At 43.4% G+C, this 26,843-nt stretch overlaps 1 protein-coding gene across 3 annotated transcripts in view; it reads left to right on the top strand.

Moving 5' to 3' along the window:
- The window catches only part of LOC144498711 (xylosyl- and glucuronyltransferase LARGE1), a 436,258-nt gene that overhangs the window by 257,798 nt on the left and 151,617 nt on the right, over nt 1-26,843 (top strand). For all 3 annotated transcript variants that reach the window (XM_078220258.1, XM_078220260.1, XM_078220259.1), the window contains 2 exons: nt 1,177-1,300; nt 4,126-4,297. In XM_078220258.1, coding sequence (XP_078076384.1) covers nt 1,177-1,300; nt 4,126-4,297 — 296 coding nt within the window. The remainder of the gene's footprint in view (nt 1-1,176; nt 1,301-4,125; nt 4,298-26,843) is intronic.

Below are 26,843 nucleotides of genomic sequence, written 5' to 3'. Positions count from 1 at the left end.
GACCAGATGTTGGACTAATGTCCAGATGTTCTTCACACACAATTGTGAATGAGTTTGAGTGAATTGTTAACATGTAAGAAAATGTTGGTTGCTGACGTTAACATATGGGGGGGTAGTGGTGTGGAGGGGGTGGGTTGTCTAACTTCAAGGATTTGATTAATCCCGGAGAAAAATCACTGGGGCAGTAAAACATGTTTGCTTTTATTTTTCTTTGCAATTGTTTTGTTCGGGTGGCACGGTAGCACAGTGGTTAGCACTGCTGCTTCACAGCTCCAGGGTCCCGGGTTCGATTCCCGGCTCGGGTCACTGTCTGTGTGGAGTTTGCACATTCTCCTCGTGTCTGCGTGGGTTTCCTCCGGGTGCTCCGGTTTCCTCCCACAGTCCAAAGATGTGTGGGTTAGGTTGATTGACCAGGTTAAAAAAAAAAAAATTGTCCCTGAGATGTGTAGTTAGAGGGATTAGCAGGTAAAATATGTGGGGGTAGGGCCTGGGTGGGATTGTGGTCGGTGCAGACTCGATGGGCCGAATGGCCTCCTTCTGCACTGTAGGGTTTCTATGTTTTCTATGTTTAAATATATGAGCAATCAGAAATCTATCAATTTCCACCCGTAGCTCAGTGGTAAACTCTTGAGTCTGAGTCAAATCCCACTCTAGAAACTTCATCACAGAATCTAGACTGACACTCCAGTGCAGTCCTGAGAGAGTGCTGCACTGTCTGAGGCGCCATCTTTCAGATGAGATATTAAACTGAGGGTCCAACTGCCCCTTCAGATAGACGAGCAGGATGCTGTGGATTCATTTGCCAAAGAGCAGCAGAGTTCTCCCCAGTGTCCTGGCCAACATTTATGTCTGAATTAAAATCAGAAGTAGTAGTTTGTCAAGTTATCACGTTGCTCTCTGTGGGAGCTTGCTGTGCACAAATTGATTGGTGCATTTCTGTTATTACCACAATGGCAACATTCTGAAGGTATTTCATTTATTGTAAGGTGCTTTGAGATGTCTCCAGATTGTGCCCAGTGCTATATAAATGCATGTCATTCTGTCTATTGACTGTCAAAACAACCAATCAGGGGGACTGTTGGAAGCTGGTGAGGAGTTCCAGCCAGCCAATTAGACGGTCAGTGACTGGGAAGTGTCAGTACACCTGATTTACACGCCCATATTTTGTTCCCTCAGGCGAAACCCTTTGCATTTCCATTTCATCACTGATGCCATTGCTAAGCAAATCCTGGGCTATCTCTTTGAGACGTGGATGGTTCCGGCAGTGACCGTCAACTTTTATGATGCTGATGAATTGAAGGTTAGAGTTTATGTATTCTTTCTTATCTCAGCTTCACACTCCACCAACCTACCTCCCACCCCTCAACCCTATCCATAGTTACTTCCAGCGATGGATTGTCACACCAATATAATTTAGAAGGATTGAACCAAGGGGGATAGCAGTCCTGTGCCAACAGGAACATCCTTAGTACCAGCAATTAGGTTCTCATTGCCCAGGCAAACATATGATTTTAATAAATGGACCACAATAAATAAAAGGAGTGGAAGTTATAATCCAGTTATAAAAAAACTCTTGTTAGTCCCCAGATCGAGTTGCCGCATTCAGTTCTGGACACTTTACTTCAGGGAGGAGATATCGGCCTCAGAGGGTGTGCAGCATTGATTCATTAGAATCATACCAGAACTAGAGGCTGAGGTTATTCTATATATTCTAGAACTAGTTTACAATTAAGGGCTCATTCATTTAAGACAGAGCTGAGGAGATTTTTTTTCTCTCAGAGGGTCTCCAGTCTTTGGGACTCTCTTCCTCAAAAAGCAGTGGAAGCAGATTCTTTGAATATTTTTAAGGCAAAGCTAGTTGGATTCTTGATTAACAAGAAGGTGAAAGGTGACCTGCAGATGTGGAGTGAGGTTATAATCAGATCAGCCATGATCTTATTGAATGCCGGGGCAGGCTCGAGGGGCTACTCCTGCTCCTAATTCATTTGTTCAAATTATGAAGACAATTTGGATTGATTATACCTGCATTCTTTTGAATATAGATTAAAGGGTGATCTAACTGAGATATTTGGATGATTAAAGGATTTAACAGGGTCAATGGATAGAAATTATTCCTCTGGTAGGAGAGTCCAGATCAAGGAGAAGACTTAAAATTAGAATGAGGCCATTATAGGTGATATCAGGAAACAATTCCAGACACAAAGTATTAATGGAAATCTGGAACTCGCTCTGAAAGAAGCTGTTAAGGTTTGAGATCAAATGAACTGAAGTTGATAGATTTTTGTTAGACATTAAGGTTTATGGAGCCTTTTTTGAATAAAGATACAATTGCGTTAGTTGCTGTTCAGCAAAGGCTCACTGGAATTGTTCCTGGGATGAAGGGTCTATCTTATGAGGAAAGGTTGGACATGTTGGGCCTATGCCCACTGGCGTTTAAAAGAATGAGAGGTGACTTTTTTTGAATATACAAAATCCTGAGAGGACTTAATAAGGTAGATACTCAGAGAATGGTTCCACTTGGAAGGGAAAGGAACACAATTTATGAATAGGAGGTCTACCGTTTAAGGTGGAGATAAGGAGAAATCTTTAGACTCAGAGGGTCATTATCAAGTGGAATTCTCTTCCCCAGAAAGCAGTGAAGGTTGAGGCATTGAGCCTATTCAAGCCTGTGTTAGACAGATTTTTGATAGACAAGAGAGTCAAGAGTTATGGGGGGAGGTACAAAAGTAAAGTTGAGACCACAACCAGCCCAGCTATGATCTCATTGAATTATACAGCAGGCTTGAAGAGCCTTGTGTACAAATGTCATTCTGCAACTTTTTCATGAAAGGCCATTTTCCAAAATGTTGCAATACCCAAATGTTGGGACACAGATACAAAGCTGGGCTGCAGGCCTCGTTCTCCCCATATAGCACTAGGCAGTAGGCCCCATTCTCTCTATATAGTGCTGAGCTAAAGGCGCTATTCTCCGCATAGAGCACTGGGCTGAAGGCTCCGTTCCCTCCTATAGTGCTGGGCTAAAAGCCCCATTCTCCCATACAGCAATGGGTTGCCAGGCCCCGTTCTCCCCATACAAAGCAATTGTCAACACTAGGATGGGGCAGTTGCCACGTGAAGACCAGGTACAAGAATAAGCAGCGTTATACAACTCATAGTTTTACTTTACTGGAGTTTAATTGTTTATGGGGACTGGGGGAACCTGAGTTCAAATAGCACCCACTGACTGGCCTTACTGCAGGAATAAAATGTTAGATCTCAGAGAGGGCAATATTTTACAATCAAGATCATTTCATTGCTAGGATCTGCGTAGGGTTGCCACCTGTGATTAAATGTATATCTGGAGGTTTCATCACATGACTAATCCCCACACTCCAGCCATTAGTCGGCCAATACATCCATCCTTGTGACGCACTGCCTTCCTACACTGACTGGAAAGCAAAAGGACTCATTACCCAATTGGATGATGCTTGGCCGTCAGTCAAACAGTCTTTTTGTCTCCCATTTTCAATATTATTATATCTGGTAAGGAGAAATGTTCAAAGAAAATTACAAACAAAAGCATTTTTTTAATCTAATGATTTTTCTCCAGGGTTGCACACACCAGTGTCCTGGAGATTAATTTTCAATTGCTTGCAGACTCCAGGCCAATCCTGGAGAATTGGCAACCCCGGATCTGGGTAATCCAGGCCAGCAGCATCATGCATGGGTTTCCAGATACCTGAGGGTGGTGGGCCAGAGTGGGGATGGAGCAGATGATTTGCAATGAAACATAAAATATTGTAACGGCTCTTTGTACTGTTTATACTTCACATAGACCTCTTCCCACCCTTTTTTATTTAAACAATAGTATAACTGCAGTGTAGCAAGGTAGATTGGATAGTAGTGGTATTTCAGGCTGAATCATTCCAGACCACAGCAGAGAGAGCAAATTGCTCCAAGACTTGGAACCGCAGAGGCCTTCTGATGTGATTAACTGGCCTGGCATAGTTGTTCCAGCTCCTGTCAGTATACACACAATGGATGTACACCTTCTAAGCACTTGTGCTAGTAGATTTGCTATGGGGTGTCCTCTGAAATTGATGATTATTCAAAATGAATTTAAACCAATTTGTATTTGCCCTTCAGCCAGAAGTCTCATGGATTCCAAACAAGCATTACTCAGGGATATATGGACTGATGAAACTGGTTCTCACCAAGACTCTGCCTGCTTCGCTGGAACGGGTCATTGTTCTTGACACGGATATCACCTTTGCTACAGACATCGCTGAACTTTGGGCTGTGCTGCACAAATTCAAAGGTACTGTGTCATTATATGTCATTGTGTGTATGATTGTGTGTATGTCTTTTCACTAAGGAGTCTCACAACACCAGGTTAAAGTCCAACAGGTTTATTTGGTAGCAAATACCATAAGCTTTTGGAGCACTGCTCCTTCGTCAGATGGAGTGGAAATCTGCAGATCTGCAGATAAAGGCAGATTTCCACTCCATCTGACGAAGGAGCAGTGCTCCGAAAGCTTATGGTATTTGCTACCAAATAAACCTGTTGGACTTTAACCTGGTGTTGTGAGACTTCTTACTGTGTTCACCCCAGTCCAACACCGGCATCTCCACATCATTTTCACTAAGGCACAGCAATTGGCATTGAGATGCACACTGGAAGCTTTTGAGTCTAACCTTGGTGAGAATGAGGGGGCAGCTAACCATGCCATTCATGATGTGACAGTTCTAAAAATGTTACCATTCTGAATGGTTAGAGGGAAGTTGGCTTGAAGGAGAGTATGCAGGAGGGATTCCACCACCCTGAGGCATGTTTTGTAGCAGCGGAGGAAGCCTGCCATTGGCCAGTGGTGGGATCCTTCAGTCCCACTGCTGTCAGCGGGCTTTCCTGTTGTTTGCACCCTTTGCTACCAGGGCTTTGTCTTCAGTGGGGCCGGAAGATCCCGAGAACGGTTGGAAAATCCCACCCTGCGTGTTTTCTAGCTGCGTTAATGCATCACAGACAAAGGAGCAGCTGAAATACTACAACTGACTCAAGAGAGTAGACTCAACCTTGCTGTCCATCATTCACCATTAGGCACGAGTCAATGTTGGGTTCAGAAGATGATGAAATTAAATTATGATGCTCTAAATGGTGAAAAGCCACACTGACAAATTGCTATCTGGACTTTCACAATATTAACAAAGAGAATGGCGCATACCTGATTTACATAGAGCAATGCCCCCATATATAGATGAGGGTATTTGGAGGGGAGAGAATTATGAAGAAAAACATCCCCGTCGTGTATGTAAAATCAGAATTGTTTTCACTTCTAAAGCAGTTTGTAAACACAACAACGTCTTGCATTTATATGGCAACTTTTGACATAGTTAAAGGTCACAAGGTGCTTCAACAGAATGTAACTGGATAAAAAATGGATCCCAAGACAATTATAAGGGCAGTTTGGTCAAAGAGGAAGGTTTTAAAGACTGTTGTAAAGGAGAAGGAGGTAGATGAATGAAATGGTTTAAGGAGGGGTTTCTGGAGTTTAGGGACTCGGGGGATGAAGGTACAGTAAAGTGAAGTGAGAGCGGAGTGCACAAGAGGCTAGAATCAGAGGAAGGCAGAGACCGCGCTCAGTAATGGTGCCTTTTCAATATGTCAGTATTTTGTAGGCCAGTTCCAGTTTAATTTTATGAACTTTTTTATTTATTGTTATTCAATAAAGCATTGAAGATTTTATGGCTCCCTAACGTTTGTCATGTCAGCTACCTCCCACATTGAGCACAACAGAGGAGGAAAAGTGATGATTGATTATTGACTTTTCACTGAAACTTCCCAATCGATCTGAAACTCTGAGCAACAAACATTGATCTAATATTAGACTAGTCCTTGAAGACACTTGACTATATGTTGCAGAAATGAGGCACTACCAGTATATGAATAGACTGGAGAACCACATAAAAGTTACAGCACGGAAGGAGGCCATTCGGCCCATCTTATCCATGCTCGGCAAAGCTGTGGTTGTTCTCTTTGAGTGCAGAAACAAAGAGGAGATTAGATCGAAATGTTTAAAATCATGTACGGTTTAGACAGTACATCAGAAGAAACTGTTTGCAGTGGCTCTAGGCTGAATAATCAGAGGGCGCAGATCTAAGATAATTCGCAACCAAAACTGAAGGTGACATGAGCAGAAAGATTTTTCTTTTTACTAAACTCAGATTGGGAATGTGCTGCCTGATCGGATAGTGACAACAAAATCAGTGTTATTGTTGAAATGCATTGGATGAATCTTTGACAAAGAAAAATATTGGAGGGATCTGGAGAAAGAGTGTGGGAGTAAGTATCACTAGACTTATTCCAAAGAGCAGACACAGAATTGATGGGCTGAATAGCCTCCTGCACTCTACTGCTCTATGATTCTACGTCGAGATAACCTACCCTCACTTTGTAACCCAGAACACTGGACCAATAGTCCAGAAAATGGGGCTTCAAATCCCTCCGTGCCACTTGGAGAATTTGCATGCATGATTTAAAAAATGTTCAAATTGAAAAAGACATATGGTCAGTAAAAATTAGATTGTCCTAAAAATCCAAAGGTTCATTTAGATTATTTGGGGAAGGAAACCTGTCCTTGTCCTGTCTAGCCAGTGACTCCAACCCCACGCCAATACGGTTATTACTGCTGCTTCAGAGTGTCAGGGACCCGGGTTCAATTCCAGCCATGGGTGACTCTGTGAGTAGTTTGCACGTTCTCCCCATGTCTGTGTGGGTTTTCTCCAGGTGCTCCGGTTTCTCCCCACACTCCAATGATATGAAGGTATGGGGATTATGGTAAACGTGTTTCAGATATAGGGCAGAGGGGATGGCCTGGGTGGGATGCTCTTTTGGACAGTGGGTGCAGTCTCGATGGACTGGATGGCCTCTTTCTGGATTGTAGGGATTCTATGGTTGATTGTTAACTGCCCTCTGAATAAGCCGAGCACGACACCCAGTTCTGTCAAACTGCTACAAAGAATAAGGCCTGCCACTACCAGTAAAAGTTGGTCTATTCATTGATGTCCAAATCCTGAAAACAAATTAAGGAAAACATGGGGTTTCTTTTATCACAAGTGGCTTTAGGGGCGAAAATTGTAACATGGTAGATGCTGAGAGTTTGTTTCCACTGGTCGGGGAGTCTAAAGCACAGTCTCAGGATAAGGGGCCGATCATTTAGGACTGGGATTCCTTCTCTCAAAGGGTTGTGAATCTTTGGAATTCTGTATCCCCAGGGGATTGTGGATGTTCTGTTGTTTAATGTATTTAAGGCTGGGATAGACAGATTTTGGTCTCAGGTAATTAAGGGATGCGGGGAGTGATTGGGAAAACGGAGTTGAAGCCCAGGATCAGCCAAAATCATATTGAATGGTGGAGCAGGCTTGACAGGCCTTAAAGTCTACTTCTGCTCCTATTCCTTCTGTTCATTGTTTATGAAGAGAATTGGATAAGTACAGTATTTGAAAAATGAAATTTTAAAAAATGGATAGCCCATTAAGTCCCATTATTCTATTCACCCATCATACATGAATGAGTTTGCACTTGACGTTACTCTGATCACAAATCTCACTCCTAGCATCTTCCTGAATCCAAAGCTCTGTTGTAAGCTTCATCAGACACTCAAGTCATGCTCTTGGAGGATGGAGGAAGTTTGCCCTGTGCTAGCACTGTGGTTGTTCCTAGAGAAATGTAGGGCAGAGGGGTCACTGGATGGATCTCCAATCCAATGATGCCAATTTACTGCCTCTGCATTGAGCTTTCACAGAGAACCTGTTGTGGAGAACAAGGACGAAGTAGCCATGGGATATCTTTTGCTTTGGTCTCACTCAGTTGTATCTCTGACATGAGTATATTAATGCTGAGGATAATTAAGCCAATGCAGATACTTTGCCCTTCGCTCAACCTGATGGTGTTTATTGATGTTCCATTAAGTTCTACAGCACAAAAAGAGGTCCTTCAGCCCATCGTGTCTGTGCTGGCTATCAAGAACTTACCTATTCTAATCCCATTTTCCAGCACTTGGCGTGTATCCTTATACGCTTTGACATTACAGGTGCTCATCTAAATACTTAAATGTTGTGAGGGTTCCTGCCGCTACCACCCTTTCAGGGAGCGAGTTTCAGACTCCCACCACCCTCTGAGTGAAAAAGATTTTCTTCAAATCCCCTCTAAATCTCCTGCCCCATACCATAAATCTATGCTCCCTGGTTATTGATCCCTCTGCTAAGGGGGAAAGTTTCTCCCAATCCACCCTATCTATATCCCACATAATCTTGTACACCTCAATCAGGTCCCCCCTTCAGCCTTCTCTTCTCCAAGGACAGCAACTCCAGTCTCCCCAGCCTCTCTTCAGAGCTGAAGACTCATGTAACGTTGCTCAGTAGCAAATTGACTCGAGATAGTACCTGACACAATTTACAAGATAATACAATCGTTTATTCTGAACTTAATACAAAGCCATTCACCCAATTGATGTCTATTCCCCCTAATACATTAACTCTCCTATCTTGGCATGCCATTGTATTCTGAAAACCCTCATTGTTTATGCTTCTATCTCCTTTTTCCAACAGTGTTCCAATTTCTTAACTTTATATGAAAAATAATCTTTTCCCCAGCATTGCTGTTCCCAATTTTCACTAATTTGTTTCTGTATTTTTGGTTGTTGAATATCTTTGAGGTAATAATCTGTGTTTGATTTAAGTCTACAATTTCATATTATTTATACTTAGTTGAGCCCCCGCCCTGCCAGTCATTTTAAAGCTAAATGTTTCCAGTATTGCCTCAGAAAGAGTTTGCATTTGTTTGATTTGATTTATTATTGTCACATTTATTAGTATACAGTGAAAAGTATTGTTTTTTGCATGCTATACAGTCAAAGCATACCATACATAGGGAAGGAAAGGAGGGGGTGCAGAATGTAGTGTTATAGTCATAGCTAGGGTGTAGAGAAAGATCATCTTAATGCGAGGTAAGTCCATTCAAAGGTCTGGGAAGAAGCTGTTCTTGAGTCGGTTGGTACGTGACCTCAGACTTCTGTATCTCTTTGTGCAGTGTGTTATACAATCACGGGACATCCCAAACTGACACAGCCAACACGCTATGTTTTTGAAATAGAGTCATTGTAGTTAATATTGGCAAACACAGCAGCCAGTGTTGCAACACAGGAAGGTTTCAAAAACAGCCAGGAGATGAATGATTAATTTGTCTGTCTTTCATGATGCGGGCCCAGGACATGGGGGACTGCCCTGTTTCGATAGCTGCCATCTAGCTAGACAGACAGGACCTTTAACAGCTCATCGGAAAGATGGCAGTCTGACAATGCAACACTCCCTCAATTCAACTGAAATGTCAACCGAGATTATACTCTCACGCCTCTACACTTGAGATCAATCTAGTTGCTCCTCTTTGTACTCTCTGCAGACCTGCCAAGTCTTGATTTAGTGATCTACCTTGTCTTTTTTGATTATAAATCTGACTCCTAGTAGCACCCTGATTTTAACACTTTTGCTTCTTGAATGTCCTTGTTGGTTCTTGCAACTCCGGAATCTGGTAGAGAGGATATGTTGAACTCGCACTCTGTATACAACCACCTGTAAACATGTTGCCTTCATCAGGTAAGCCTGCAATGGCTCCAGCAAACACTATCCCTAAGAAAGAAAAAGTGACTGGTTTACTGGGGTTCCATTTGGTTGCATCATATACCACGTGGATTACAGTTTGGTTCCAGTCCAAAGTGAAAGGACACAAGGCTCTGCCTGCCTGTACCAATCCTTACAGATCTCGGGGAATTCAATGCAGATTCTGAATTATGGAGAAAACCACTTACAACACACGGCTGCCCTTAATTCAGCACAAATTGATGATCACTACAAAGGCCAAGTGATGATGAGTCTCAGATATGGAGAAAAGGTTACCCTGGTGGGATAGGTTGTATTTGTCTGAATTTGGAGTCCAGGGGCACGATTTTCCTGGCCCGCTGTGCTGCTTGTGTCCAGCCGATTGCCAGCGTGAATCCCCAGGCAGACTTTGTGAAGCACAGAGTGCCGGAAATTCACCTGATTAAATGCACCCAAAAACCGGTGGGAAAATCTTTCCCCAGATGTATTATCAGGGCCGCAGGGTGCTGTGCTCCACACTGCACTGTACTTGACCAGGAATATCACCAAATTTTTAGGGTGCAGAAGGAGGCCATTTGGCCCATTGTGCCTGCATTGGCTTTCCAAGTGAGCAGCATGATTTATCATGATGCTGGCAATGCTTGCCTGAAGTAACTGATGTTCCATTCCTCAGTGTTAACACCCTCACCTGATGAGCTCAGGGCTGACAAGGCAAAGAGGTGGTTGTAGGTTGGAAATGCTTAACTCACATCTTGTGGTCTTGGAGGACCCTTGAATGGAGAAGTCACAAATAATAATATTCAACAATATAATGCAACTTTAATTGAAAATCAATCAAAGAAAATAAAGTGAGCGACACTCCTGTTGGACAGGTGTCAGGTCAGTTCCTCTCCTGGAAGAATCTTAGGCTTGTACTTACTTCACCATGAGAGCGAATTTTACTCATTAAAAAATAGAAATTTATCTTCCCTCTGTGTACTGAAAATGCTGTGTGGAAAATGATGGCATGCAAGTGCACAGGCCCTAAAGGCAGCAGTACATGTAGATAAGATTGTAAAAAAGGCATATGGAGTGCTAACAAAACCAGAAAATTCTGGAAAATCTCAGCAGATCTGAGAGCATCGGTGGGGAGAGAATAGAGCCATGTTTGGCATCTACATGACCATTTGTCAGAGCTGGAATGCTGTCCTTCATTGGCAGAGGTATAAAAGACAAAAATTCGGAATATGATGATGGAACTGTATAAGGCACTGATGAGGCAATAACTGGAGTATTGTGTGCAGTTCTGGTCATCACATTACAGGAAGGACATAATTGCTCAGGAGAGAGTACAGAGGAGGTTTACTAGAATATTGCCAGGGCTGGAGAATTGTAGCTACAAGGAGAGATTGGAGAGGATGAGGTTGTTTTCCTCAGAACAGAGATGGCTGAGGGATGACATGATTAGGGTACACAAAATTTTGAGGGGGAGAGATAGCATAGACAGGAGGAACCTGTTTCCCTTGGCAGAAAGTTCAAAAGGCCTGGCTCATAGATTAAGTTAAGTGACAGAAGGTTTAGAGCGGACATGAGGAAAATGTTTTTTATGCAGAGGGTGGTGGGTGTCTGGAATTCACTGCCTGAGTTGATGGTAGAAGCAGAGACCCTAAACTGCTTTTTAGGAGTATCTGGATCGGTGGTGTAAGCTGCAGGGCTATGGGCCAGGTGCAGAAGATGGGATTAGAAAGGGCACCTGGATGTCTTTGGGTCAGCATGGATAAGAGGGGCCCAATAGCCCACTTCTGTGCTATATCACTTCTATGGTTCTCTCTACATTCAGAAACATGCTGCACACAACACGGCACCTAGACTGATGTTGTCTCCGAGAAACTTGGTTTGTTATTATTTTGTCATATTTTTTGAGGATGAGAGTGTGATATAGGCTGGAGGAGGCAGATGTTCTGAGGGAAGATGTATCAGCAATTTTGAAAAACCTGAAGGTCGATGAGTCCCCTGGGCCAGATGAGATATATCCTAGGATTCTTTGGGAGGCAAGGGATGAGATTGCAGAGGCTTTGGCTTTGATCTTTGGGTCCTCACTGTCCATGGAGATGGTGCCAGAGGACTGGAGAGTAGCGAATGTTGTTCCTCTGTTTAAGAAAGGGAATAGAAATGACCCTGGTAATTATAGGCCGGTTAGTCTTACTTCGGTGGTCGGTAAGTTAATGGAAAAGGTCCTGAGGGATAGGATTTACGACCATTTAGAAAGATGCAGCTTAATCCGGGATAGTCGACACGGATTCGTGAAGAGTAAGTCTTGCCTCACAAATTTGATTGAATTTTTTGAGGAGGTAACTAAGTGTGTCGATGAAGGTAGAGCAGTTGATGTCATATACATGGATTTTAGTAAGGCGTTTGATAAGGTCCCCCATGGTCGGCTCATGAATAAAGTAAGGAGGTGTGGGATAGAGGGAAATTTGGCCGATTGGATAAGTAACTGGCTATCTCCTAGAAGACAGAGGGTGGTGGTGGATGGAAAATTTTCAGACTGGAGACCAGTTACCAGCAGTATACCACAAGGATCAGTGCTGGGTCCTCTGCTATTTGTGATTTTTATAAATGACTTGGAGGAGGGGGCTGAAGGGTGGATCAGTAAATTTGCGGATGACACCAAGATTGGTGGAGTAGTGGATGAGGTGGAGGGCTGTTGTAGGCTGCAAAGAGACATTGATAGGATGCAGAGCTGGGCCGAAAAATGGCAGATGGAGTTTAACCCTGATAAGTGCGAGGTGATTCATTTTGGTAGGACAAACTTGAATGCGGATTACAGGGTCAAAGGTAGGGTTCTGAGGATTGTGGAGGAACAGAAAGATCTTGGGGTTCATATCCACAGATCTCTGAAGGTTGCCACTCAAGTGGATAGAGCTGTGAAGAAGGCCTATAGTGTGTTAGCATTTATTAACAGGGGGTTGGAGTTTAAGAGCCGTGGGGTTATGCTGCAACTGTACAGGACCTTGGTGAGTCCACATTTGGAATATTGTGTGCAGTTCTGGTCACCTCACTATAAGAAGGATGTGGAAGCACTGGAAAGAGTGCAAAGGAGATTTACCAGGATGCTGCCTGGTTTGGAGGGTAGGTCTTATGAGGAAAGGTTGAGGGAACTTGGGCTTTTCTCTTTAGAGCGGAGGAGGTTGAGAGGCGACTTAATAGAGGTTTATAAGATGATGAGGGGGATAGATAGAGTGGATGTTCAGAGACTATTTCCTCGGGTGGATGTAGCTGTTACTAGGGGGCATAACTATAAGGTTCGTGGTGGAAGATACAGGAGGGATGTACGAGGTAGGTTCTTTACTCAGAGAGTGGTTGGGGTGTGGAATGGACTGCCTGCTGTGATAGTGGAGTCGGACACTTTAGGAACTTTCAAGCGGTTATTGGATAGGCACATGGAGCACACTAGAATGATAGGGAGTGGGATAGCTTGATCTTGGTTTCGGAAAAGGTTCGGCACAACATCGTGGGCCGAAGGGCCTGTACTGTGTTGTACTGTTCTACGTTCTATGTTAGACAGCCATTCTGTATGGCAGGTGTTACTGTTAGTCGTGATTGTTTCAAGAAGGCCATTAACCCACTAAGTCCTGAAAAGACTTTTGACATTTGGAAGCCAAAGGTAACATTGTAAAATGATCGTGACTCCATTTGTCACCAACCAAGCAGTTCTGACCATGAGACATAGGAACAGAAGTGGGCCATTCAACCCATTGAATCAGCTCCACAATTCAATGAGAACATGACTGATTTGTTATGATAATCCTCAACTTCATTTTCCCGCCTTATCCCCATAACCCTTGATGCCTTTACTGATTAAAAAGCTGTCTGTCTCAGCCTTGAACATACATAATGACCCAGCCTCTACAACCTCCTGTGATTTAAAAAAAAAGTCACAGATTCACTACCTTCTGAGAGAATAAATTCCTCTTCATCTCTGTCTTAAATGGGTGACGTCTTACTCTGAAGTTATGCCCTGTGGTCCTAGACCCCCCCCAAGGGGAAACAACCTCTCAGCATCTACACTGTTGAGCCCCCTGAGAATGCTATATATCCTTTACATGGAGGCAGTGGCTCTGACCTTGGCTGAAATGATGTGGAGATGCCAGCGTGGACTGGGGTAAACACAGTAAGAAGTTTAACAACACCAGGTTAAAGGCCAACAGGTTCATTTGGTAGCAAAAGCCACACAAGCTTTCAGAGCTCCAAGCGGGGAGCCTCACCTGAAGAAGGGGCTTGGAGCTCTGAAAGCTTGTGTGGCTTTTGCTACCAAATAAACCTGTTGGACTTTAACCTGGTGTTGTTAAACTTCTTACTTGGCTGAAATGCCAGGGCTGAGCACGCCTCCCCTTGGCCTGGTCATCCCGCAGTGATCTTATAGCTATTTTAATTGGCTCAGGGTCGGACTCTGTCTCATCTGGGAGGGCACCTGGTCATCAGAGGTCCAGTAGTTGTCGTGTCCCAACAGCACCAGGGGCAAGCAGTGGTCACTCCTGGGACTGCAGTGAAGTCTCTAACAATGATTGTCGATGGAATCGGATGAGAAATTAAGTTGGGATCTTCTGTTGGGGCTACTCTGGCAGGCCTGGGCAAGGAGGGGTGGTGGAGAACCACGTTCAGGAGGGCAGAGGGTGGGGAACCGATGAAGAATGGGCCTCCATTGGGCACAGGATGCTCATGCAGGTGGGAGCCCAGATATGGAGGGATTTTCTGAAGAGGTTGAGCCTGTGGGACCTCGAGTCTCAACCCACAAGAAAGATGGCAGGCTAGTGCACCCTCTGCTATAAACCATAAGACCATATGACTTAGGAGCAGAAGCAGGCCATTCGACCCATTGAATCTATTCCACCATTCAATGAAATCATGGCTGATCTGATATGATAGTCCTCAACTCCACTTTCCCATCTTATTCCCTATAACCCTTGATTCCCTTGCTTAGTGACCCACCATCTACAGCCCTCTATGATAAAGAAATCCACAGATACACTACCCTCTGAGAGAAGAAATTCCTCCTCATCTTTGTCTTAAATGGGCGACACCTTAAAAGCTTATGCCTTTTGGTCCTCGATTCTCCCAAAGGGAAAACAACCTCTCAGCATCTACCCTGCCAAGCCCCCTGAGAATCATATGTCTCAATAAAGCTGCCTCTCATTTTTCTAAACTCCAATGAGTACAGACCCAACCTACTCAACCTCTCCTCATAAGAAAATCCCTCCATACCTGGGCTCAATCTAGTGAACCTTCTCTGGACTGCTTCCAATGCCAGTCTATCTTTCCTTAGATAAGGGAACCAAAACTGGCTGTCAGTTGTTGAGATAGGGTTTGTTCATTTGAATAGATTTAACAGATTCTAACCTGGAGAAGCATAGGCTTGGGTGTAGGTGAGCATTTGATCTCATCCTTCCAGATGCCAACAGTACATTTCCCCATTACAACATTTAACCGTTTCAAGCTCAATGTCCTTCTGCAGCCAGCGTCCTTGGTGAAATGTTCTGGTGGTTCAAACAACATTCAGAGATGCGATAATCTCGGTAGAAATGGGGGTCATTTCTCTGAATTGCCTCTTTGTGAAAACGGTTTTGACATTTCTGAGGGGGGATGCGAGCCAGTGTGTCAAAAGCTGGGATTACTGCCACTCCGTGAGGAAAAATCACAATAAAACTTTTGTAATCTCTGGCTCCATTTATGTTGTTTGGTTGACCAATCTCAGCCGGGACAGAGAGACGGATAATCCTGGACCCCTCCAATCATCATCTGACCATTCATGCTGGACAGATACCCGAGGCCCAGGTTCATTGATGTTGCCCTCAGCAAAGTCAAGTAACCAGCATCATTCACTAGTCAGACTTCACAGAGACTGAGGTTTAGGTTTTTGTGGAACTCGACTGCAGGATGACTCAATAGCTGGGGAGAGAAAGTAGATTTGATAAAATGGGCAAGAGAAGCACAAAGAGCCTATTCTGAGCACTGAGTAATTAGTTCCTTGCTCAGAAACCAAAAATAGCAAGATTAGCATTTATCATTTTTGTCTGTCGGTACCCGCGAATGAGTATAATTAGGACAAGGTTGGCATATTTTAGGTCAATGGCAACACATCCTTATTCTCTAATCGCTGACAGAAAAAAAATCCCTCTGCCAAGTCAGGAAGAATGACAAGGTCAACATTTAGATCACCCATATAACATTTACTTTCCACTCTCTAGAAGGCATGGCGAGCCTTTCCAGGGGTTACTGAGCCATGCAGACCAAGCAACATCCAGATTCAGAACCAGCTGTGGCCTTGGTTAATCTCTGTCAATACTGCTTAGGAATACTTCAGTTATCACTGGTGCCCTGGGTCAGGAAAGGAAAACTTGGCTAACGTTCACGTTTTTGGATAAATCACACAGGTTATTTCAATTTCTTTTTAAATTGAAAAGCTTGGATGGTGGCCAACGGTTGATGCGATGAAATGCCGGACGGTGATGTGGTGCCAATCCTATTTTAACTCTAAAGGTTATAGGGAAGAGGGAGAAGCGAAGGAGATCTGAAATGAAAACAGAAAATGCTGGGAAAATCTAGCAGGCCTGGCAGCGTCTGTGGAGGGAGAAACAAGAGTTGGAGCTTTGAGTCTGTATAACTCTTCAGAGCTGAAGAGAGGGTGAGATGTGACGGATTTTATACTATTGAAAAGATGGGGCAGGTGGAGCAAAATTGGCTGTCAGGGATAGGTTGGCGGTTAGGAGACATAAAAGACAAATAAGTCATAGACACAAGACAGGGAGTGGTAATTCTCATGTTAAAGACTAAAGTAGATGTTAATAACGGCATTAAAGTGAGATAGCAGAACGTGTTAGTAGCAGAACCCGGTTCAGGTGCTTTGTGAAAGCAGGACGGGGACTGGCACTTGGCGGGGGTGAGGAGCGGAACATAAAACCCATCACATCTCCCCCTCTCTTCAGCTCTGAAGAAGAGTCATGCGTTAACTCAGTTTCTCTCTCCACAGATGCTCCCAGACTTGTTGAGTATTTCCAGCATTGTCTGTTTTCATTTCAGATCTCCAGCAGTATTTTGCTTTTATTTCAGCAGTAAGGAGATTGATAGTTTTAATATATTGGGAAGGAACAAGAGATTTGAGCCCATTGAGAAGGCAGAGCAGGTGGATTGCATGCTTGTAGCTGGAGAAAGTTCAGAAGAATAACTATAGCAACATCATGGAATAGAGAGTTCTAAGAGAAGCTGCATTGGACACAGACTTGGACTTTGCTCTGGGCTGTACTCAATCTTCAGATTCAGAGCTGCTTTTACGATTCAGCTTCTTGCGGTTGTTCAGAGTGGATTACAGATTGCATTTCTGTCAAAAGCTGCTCATTGCAGGGTGTACTTTCCGAAGAGCTCCTGCAGCTTGGCCGCCCACTACACCTGTTTCTGGACTGGGAGGACAGTTTGTCGATGCCACATGCCAACTTCTTCTACCTGGGTGAACTTGATCCCACCACGGGACCTCTGACTTTCATACCGGATTCCTTCCTCTTGTCTCCTCGCCAGCAAAACACTGGGGGTACCAATAGGTCCCTTCTTCCAACTCCATTCCCTCGCCACTGATTCCGTCCCAGTCCCTGGAAGCTATCTATGGCTGAATCAGACTATTTGCAAGCTTAGTATCATATTTGCGATCGCAATCAGTTGTTAAATCACATATCCGTAAAACTCTATTTTGCTACTCCCGTCACGCTACCTCAGTTCATTCTTTGGTACCTCGAACCTTGTTCTCACATACACCTGGCTAGCTTTCCATGTAAAACTCTCTGTTTTACATGGAAGATCAACTCATCCAAAACTCTGTTACCATACCCTTAACTCGCACCACTTTCTGTTTTCAAATCTCTCCATGGCCTTGCCCTACCCTAGCTCTGTGACCTCCATCAGTCCTCCAATGTTCAGATATCTCTGGCCCTCCAATGCCGGTACCTTCAGCATCATTAGCTTTAATTACTAAAATGGAAGCGAAATACTGCAGATCTGATGATCTGAAACCAAAACAGAAAATTCTGGAAAAGCTTAGGCCTGGCAGCATCTGTGGAGAGAGAAACACAGAATTCATGTTTTGAGTCCATTTTCTTCTCTCTTCGTTCATAGGATTTGGGCGCCGCTGACTGGGTCAGCATTTATTGTCCATCCCTAATTGGCCTTGAACTGACTGGCTGGCTAGGCCATCCCTGAGGCCATCTCAGAGTTAACCACATTGCTGTGGAGCTAGAGTCACATGTAGGTCAGGGCAAGGACAGCAGATTTCCTTCCCTAATGGATATTAGTGAACCAACAATTGACAATAGTTCAATGGTCATCATTACATTTTTGATTCCAGATGTTTATAGAATTCAAATTTCACCAGCTGCCATGGTGAGATTTGAACCTGGTCCCCAGAACATTAGTGGGGGTGAAGGGTGACAGTGCGTAGTGGCAATGTCACTGGTCTAGTAATCCAAAGACCCACAACACCACCCCCTTCCCCCATATGATTCTTCTTCAGAACTACTGGATTTGAAACATTAACTCTCTCTCTCTCTCTGCAGACGCTGCCAGACCTGCAGAATTTTTCCAGAACTTTCTGTTTTTATTTGTTTTAATCGCTCTGTCACTGAAGCCCATGCCTTTAGCTGCTCAGGCCCTGAGCTCCAGACTCTCTCTGAACCCCTCCAACTCTTCCTTTAAAATGCTTCTTAAAGCCATCTTGTATGACCCAGATTCTTGGTCATCTGCCATAATACCCCCTTATGTGGCTCAGTGTCACGATTTCTATGATATTGCCCCAGTGAAGCACCTTAATTTATTAAGTTAAAGGCGCTATATAAATATAGGCAGTTGTTTTAATGAAGACATTAAGTCAATTATTTTAAATGTCAAAGATTTCATTGGAATAGATTAATGTTTACAATACCAATTTCACCGTGATGCTTTCCTTATTGATTTTACATTAACACTTTCATTACACATTTCACATTCATGCCTTTATTGCTAATCTCCTATTGACACTTTCAATACTAATTTTACTGTAACTTTGACACAAACATTACCAACAGTGATTGGGTTTCTGGTGTACCCAGACTACCCTGCACCTTATCACAATATATATGCTCTCCACCCCATTCAAAGCAATGTGATCAGCTGGGAGAGGTGAAAGAATTAGATAAACCATTTGGGGACAGTAAATCTGGGAGCTTCCTCTCTGGCCCAGCTAGATTGTAACTGCTCCAGGAGATCACTCCTGCCTGAAATTCTCACAAGCATGTGCCTTTTATAAGAGGTGATGTCTATCCAAACCAGAGCATGGTCCAGCTCTCGGTTGAAGGAGTTCAGCAAGAGAGTATCCACTGCAGGAGACAGCTGGGGATCCGAGGGGCTTTCAAAGGTATGTGATCATTTTCTGATGATAATATCTCTTCCAGACCCACTATCAGTACTCACACAGTGCTTTCTCATTTCTCTGCTCTTTCATCCCGTTTTGCCAGCTTGGCCATCATCCTGAATGTTCAACCAATATCTCAAACTGCTGGTAGCTTTTTCTGCATAGAACCATAGAATCCCAACAGGGCAGATAAATCTGTACTGACTCTCCAAGCAGCATCCCATGAAGACCCTCTCCTCTGTCTTATCCCTGTAACCCCGCGCATTTACCATGGCTAATCCTCCTAACCTACACACCTTTGGGCAGGAAGGGGCAATTTACCATGGCCAATCCACCTAACCTGCACATTTTTGGACTGTGGGAGGTAACCGGAGCACCTGGAGGAAACCCGCACAGACACGGGGAGAAGGTGCAAACTCCACATAGACAGTGACCTGAGGCCGGAATTGAACCCAGGTCCCTGTGAGGCAGTAGTGCTAACCACTGTGTCACCCACAATCATCGCATCCTTCCATTCCTTCAGGAATGCATGTCACCCGAGTAACCAGTCTGGCAATTGGCCTTTGGATATGACAGCACTGTTCAATGTGTCATGATCACTCACATTACCCTTAATCTACCAAATTCTCCTCCTCAGGCCTTTCAACATAAACCACGTCGCACTTCCAGCACCATCTGCTCGGGGTCTAAAATTTTGAAATTAATTCTAATTAATCGCGAGGAATGAATTTTAACAATTTGCAGAAAGACGACATCCAGTAACCAGGTTCTACAAAATATAAAATGAAAATATTATACCCATCACTACACCATGGCAACTATTACATTAAAGCCACTTGCCAATGGAAGACTTACAGTAGGATTTGGAGGAGTTTTTCAATAATTTTTACAGATTTCACAATTCTCAGTTATCTCTTCTATTAGCCTCAGACACTCATCAACTACACCCGCATTGTTTCGCAAAATGTTTAATCTTTGACAAGTAGGTATAATTGTGAGACAGCATGTGTTTCTTTTCTCCCTTTTTCTTATCACCTGATGTCATTAATACTTCTCTAACACTCTGATGGGAAACATTTGGTTTACTTGAAAGAATATTATAATGTCCTCAACAGACTTCAACAGTATTGACTTTCCAAAGTAATTGCCTTATCATGTTCTAAGTTAAGTTTCGTTTGTGCATTTTTTATAGAAGGCTTGCTCAACAGCATAATTATCTCACTCTTGTCTCAGGGAGACAAGAGATGTAATTGCTGGGCCTCTGACGGAAATCTTTGTCTCTTCATTGGACACAGGTGAGGTCCCTGAGGATTGGAGGATAGCGAATGTGGTACCGTTATTTAAGAAGGGTAGCAGGGATAACCCGGGTAATTATAGGCCAGTGAGCTTGACGTCTGTGGTAGGGACGTTGTTGGAGAGGATTCTTAGAGACAGGATGTATGCGCATTTAGAACGGAACAATCTCATTAGTGACAGACAGCATGGTTTTGTAAGAGGGAGGTCGTGCCTTACAAATTTGGTGGAGTTTTTTGAGGAAGTAACAAAAACAGTTGATGAAGGAAGAGCCGTGGATGTCGTCTATATGGATTTCAGTAAGGCATTTGACAAAGTCCCTCATGGCAGGCTGGTTAAGAAGGTTAAGGCTCATGGGGTACAAGGAGAGGTGGCTAGTTGGGTAGAAAACTGGCTTGGCCACAGGAGACAGAGGGTAGCAGTCGAAGGGTCTTTTTCCGGCTGGAGGTCTGTGACCAGTGGTGTTCCGCAGGGCTCTGTACTGGGACCTCTGCTATTTGTGATATATATAAATGATTTGGAAGAAGGTGTAACTGGTGTTATCAGCAAGTTTGCGGATGACACGAAGATGGCTGGACTTGTGGATAGCAATGAACATTGTCGGACAATACAGCAGGATATAGATAGGCTGGAAAATTGGGTGGAGAAATGGCAGATGGAATTTAATCCGGATAAATGCAAAGTGATGCATTTTGGAAGAACTAATGTAAAGGGGAGTTATACAATAAATGGCAGAGCCATCAAGAGTATAGAAACACAGAGGGACCTAGGTGTGCAAGTCCACAAATCCTTGAAGGTGGCAGTACAGGTGGAGAAGGTGGTGAAGAAGGCATATGGTATGCTTGCCTTTATAGGACGGGGTATAGAGTATAAAAGCTGGAGTCTGTTGTTGCAGCTGTATAAAACGCTGGTTAAGCCACATTTGGAGTACTGCGTCCAGTTCTGGTCGCCGCACTACCAGAAGGACGTGGAGGCTTTAGAGAGAGTGCAGAAAAGGTTTACCAGGATGTTGCCTGGTGTGGAGGGTCTTAGCTATGAGGAGAGATTGGGTAAACTGGGCTTGTTCTCCCTGGAAAGACGGAGAATGAGGGGAGACCTAATAGAGGTGTACAAAATTATGAAGAGTATAGATAGGGTGGACAGTGGGAAGATTTTTCCCAGGTCGGAGGTGACGATCACGAGGGGTCACGGGCTCAAGGTGAGAGGGGCGAGGTATAACTCAGATATCAGAGGGACGTTTTTTACACAGAGAGTGGTGGGGGCCTGGAATGCGCTGCCAAGTAGGGTGGTGGAGGCAGGCACGCTGACATCGTTTAAGACTTGCCTGGATAGTCACATGAGCAGCCTGGGAATGGAGGGATACAAACGATTGGTCTAGTTGGACCAAGGAGCGGCACAGGCTTGGAGGGCCGAAGGGCCTGTTTCCTGTGCTGTACTGTTCTTTGTTCACTAGAGATCATATCGGTATTTGTAAAATGTACAAGTGGCCGTTTGAAGCCTTTGTTTCTGGCGAATGTAACAGGAACAGTTCCACAGTTCAGCAAGCACCACAACTCAAATAAAGGTGGGGTGGGGGTGGGCGCAGGTGGTTGTTGCCGTTAGGCTCCCCTGCATTTCGACAGCCTGTGACGATGGCAGCGGGATCACCAGCTATTTAAATGGATTGACAGCTCTCCTTTGTGACAAAATGTTGTCGTCTCTGAGCCTGAAGCAAGTAACACTTTTCTTAATCTTGTGTCAATCGTCACTACTTAGTGGATCAAGATAACATTCTGACCAATCTTGCCCCCATACTGTTGAAGCGCAAGTACTATGTAGTGCTGTGCAGTTAAAGGAGTCCACAACTAATATGTTCATCATCGGACTAAAACTCCTTGCAAATCTGTATAATTTGTTCAGATTTATCATCTTCTGTCTTAGAATTCTCTACCATTTCATAGCCTCTGTCTCTCTGCTTTGGGCCATTCAACACATAATGAAACTTCAAATCACACCTGAAGCACATATTACTCTTCCTTGGGCATGACTAGGATTCATTTGCTCATTGTTTATGATCAAATTTTGTCTGAAGCTGTAATAACCAAATTACCGAAGTGCTCCCATAATCATTTGGTCTGTCTTTAATGCTTGCATTGTATTGATGCCTGTGTCTGGTATCTGACTTTTTTTAAAGCCTGGCAATCACTGAGTCTTCTATTCTTTGTGTCAACTCTGGAACATTCCATAAAGGCTGAAGGAAATGACTTTTCAGGCAGCAAGCGGACTTCTAATCCAACAAAGCTCCCTCCTTTGAGAACCAAGTTAAAACCAGTAGCCTGTTCTCATGAAACACCTTAGCATAATCGAGAATGCTAGTACTGATCCAGGGATTCCCCAAATTGAATTTGCCAATCTTTTATTAAATCTGTTGAAGTCCATAATATGTTCCTTCATGGATCGACTCTCTGTTTTTCAAAATCTATCAAGTTCTAACTCTGCTGCTTTAACAATGTAGATTTCATTCCAAGAACTCTTAATGGAAGATAGGTAAATTTTTGAACAGTACAGGAATTAAGGGTTATGGTGAGCGGGCGGGTAAGTGGAGCTGAGTCCACAAAAAGATCAGCCATGATCTTATTGAATGGTGGGGCAGGCTCGAGGGGCCAGATGGCCCACTCCTGCTCCTAGTTCTTATGTTCTTATGAAATCTTCATTATTATCCACGTAATGACATCGATGTCTTAAAATACTTTATTTCTGATTTTATTTCCAATAGGAAGTGACAATTCCACAGTTATACCTTGTTTTCTACTTGATAGGGAAGTAACCTGTGTCCCCGTCTCCACTTCACTATCCATTGGTCATATGATTCAAACTCTAGGAACACACCTCAACAATTTACACTGACTTTCTGCCATTTTGCACAATGGCCATCGTGATTATAGTTTTTTTGGCAAATTATTTTTTTCTTGGTTTCCAGCCTTCACCTTTAGGCAATTGTTCTCAACGATCACATGCTATTCCAAACAGTAAGATGGTGAAGAATAAAACTGGAGACTTTTATATACATTTCAAATATGCACCTTACAGTTGAAAAATTACAGTTTTCAGTCTGTTCCTATTGTAGGAGCACAAGTGAAGTGCCCACTACCAGCATAGAATTAAATACAATTAATAAATGATTCACGCATGTGAGGCACCATTACAGACCGTGTAAGGCAGTGTTACAGACCATTTGATTCAGTGCTACGTTCCATGTGAGGCATCATTGCAGACTGTTTGACACAGCATTACAGACTGTGTGAAGCACTGTTACAAACCATTTGAGACAGCATTACAGACTGTGAGAAAGTGTTACATTCTGTGTGAGGCACCATTACAGACCATTTAAGACGGTGTTACAGGCTGTTTGAGGCAGCGCTACGGACCGTGTGAGTCAATGTTACAGACCACGTGAATCTCTCTTGTGTACATGGGCCATGCGGGTGCTTTAGAGGCGGAGGTAAAAGATGTGAGAATGTCTTCCTGAATACCCGATTTGTTATCAAAGGTATAAGAAAATGGGGAGATTTCCTCTATGAAAGGATGGAAGAGTAAATCTGCTGCTGTTTTGTGTTTAATAGGTTTCTGCGATTGTCCCTGTAACAGGTTAACTGGCTGTAAATTTGATGACTTGACAGGTTAATTTGATGGTTGGAGTTTCTATTATATAGCAAACATTAGCAATGATGTGTTGTTTAATGATGTCACATCAATCCAGTGATTGCTGGTGAAGGGTTCCAGGTAATTTGAAGAACTAAATGTGCTGTTAGATTAACCCAGCTGCACTGTGTGCAGTAGTATCAGGGCCGCAGCCATGCTTCACCCTTTCTCTGACCCAACTACAAGCAGTTCTTGGCCAAGCTGCAGAGAGCCGAGTACCTTCTTCAAATTAAACTCCACTTCAGCTGGTCACTCCCACGAACCTTCAAATCAATTATTTTACACATAATCTCCTTTGTAAAGTTATTATGGATCTGGGTGTGTTGTAATGTTAACTAATTAATAGAGCTTAATTTCTATAATTACCTGCAACAACTCTATGTTTATTGAATCATACAACTATCAGGTAAACTTGATCCTTCTTAATCTAGCATTTTTATTTAATCTTTCACGGAATGTGAGCTTCACTGGCAAGGCCAACATTCATTGCCCATCTCTAATGGCCCTTGAACTGAGTGGCTTGCTAGGCCTCATTAGAGGTCAGTTAAGATCCAGTGCTGTGGGTCTGGAGTCACATGCAGGTCAAACAAGGTAAGGAACTCAGACTTTCTCCCCCAAATAGGGCCATTAGTTAATTTTATGACGATGGTTTCATTGTTACCATACAATGCACCAGATTTATTAATTGAATTTAAATTCCACTCTGGTGGGATTTCCACTCGTCCCCATTAGTCTGGGCTTCTGGATTAGCGGTCCCAATGACATCACCACTGTGCAACCATCTTCCCCAGATTGATGTTCCTACATTCCCATTATAATGCCCTAACTACGTTAGGGGTTGTGGGTTTTACACAAAAAGAAAAAGATGTGATTTGCACACGTAGATTCAAAGTGAAAACAACAGGTTTATTCAGGGCCTTTGGCCTGTACAGAGTAGAAACTGAAAGTAAAACAGCAGCCTGTGCAACACCCTAATGACATCACCATCAAATCATGTGATCAGCTCTAAAATAAATCATGCAACCATCTAAATATATAACACCCATTAACCCTGCTTCGATCACTGTTTCTGTCACAGGGCATTCTATGCCATGGCATAGAATCTTCCTCCAGTCCTCAACCTTTTGATGATGGTAAATTAATGTCCCTCCATTTTACTTACTTGCCTTCCAGTGGATATAGATTTCCTCCATTTACCTGATGAAGATGACTTATTCTGAAGATCCCTATCAATTCTCAGATCAAACTGTCAACTTAGTGCATTGCTGCTGCACCTTCCACATGACCTTGAAATCATTATTAAAAGAGGTTGCAAAGCTCCATCCCAGATGCTAATGGCAATGGTTAATAATGGGTGGATATCTCATCTGTGCTACATAAGCTGATCGCAGGCTAAATACTTCGGAATTGAGCCTCAGTATCACAGGTGGATGGTCAGTCAGCTTGGTGCTTCTGAGTGTGTTCACCGAGGGTAGAGTCAGGTTTGCTGTGATGCTCCAGCATCTAAATAGCCTAACATTGCCTCCATCCCATCGAAGTCAGCCCAGAAATAGACACTGCGCTCAATTTGATTACTGAACATCAAAAAGCTCAAAATACTGCGGAAGCTGGAAAACTGAAATAGAACCAACAAATGTTGGAAATACTCATTGGTTTTGGCAGCTTCTGTTTGATGATGACTGTGTCTGGCTTGGATTATTCTGGAGATGTAGCTCCACATTATATTGCTTCTGTTGATTACTGCACTGCATTGATTGAACATCAAGTCTGCTCAGACTCCAAGGTCTCCTTTCCCTTCTCTATTTCAGCACCATTTCTGACTACCTGCCTCACCCAGTTGTTCTGCAGATGTGTAATATCAGCATTTTTCTGTGTTAAATTTCACCTGGTACGGCTGTGCATATTTTGCTTTATCCATTCTTTGATTACTGAGCTGGTTCCTTTGATTTGGTATAATTAGGCAACATAAATGAGATGGTACAATCTTAAAGTGGATGCAGGAACAGAGAGATCCGGGAGCTCAAGTACACAACTCTTTCAAAGTGCCAGGACACATTGAAATGGCTGTTTAACATTCTATGCAATCCGGGGTTTCGGAAAAAGGGGGGAATGGAGTACAAAAGCCCGGATGTCGTTCCCAAACTTTATGAATCACTGAGTCAGCTTCAGCTGGTGTATTATATTCACTTCTGGACCCCACACTTACGGAAGGACGTCAGGGTCTTGGAGAGGCTGCAAAGGAGATATGCAAGAATGGTCCCAGGGATGAGGGATTATAGTTACAAATCATGGAGAAGCTGGGGTTGCTCTTAGAGCGGAGAAGGTTGACAAATTTAACAGATTTGTTCAAATTGTTGTATTTTCAAGATGAGGCATATTGGAAAATTGTACGTTGCTCTCAAATGCAGGTTAGACGCAGTGTGTCCTAAGTGTGTCCTTAAACAGCCTCAGCACTGGTTTAATTTTAATTGCATCAAGTCATAATGTCGGTCGTGGCTCAGTGGGTAACACTCTCACCCCTGAATTAGCAAAGTCTGAGTTCAAGCCCCACTGCAGGACTTAGTCATAGAGTCATAGAAGTTTACAGCATGGAAACAGGCCCTTTGGCCCAACTTGTCCATGCCGCCTTTTTTTTAAACCCTTAAGCTAGTCCCAATTGCCTGCATTTGGCCCACATCCTTCTATACCCATCTTACCCATGTAATTGTCTAAACGCTTTTTAAAAGACAAAATTGTACCCACCTCTACTACTACCTCTAGCAGCTCGTTCCAGACACTCACCACCCTCTGTGTGAAAAAAATTGCCCCTCTGGACCCTTTTGTATCT

The sequence above is a fragment of the Mustelus asterias genome, chromosome 9 (genome assembly GCF_964213995.1).
Source record: "Mustelus asterias chromosome 9, sMusAst1.hap1.1, whole genome shotgun sequence".
NCBI classification, from domain to species: domain Eukaryota; kingdom Metazoa; phylum Chordata; class Chondrichthyes; order Carcharhiniformes; family Triakidae; genus Mustelus; species Mustelus asterias.
Note: the sequence above shows the minus strand (reverse complement) of the source record. Positions and strands in the feature narration are given on the sequence as shown.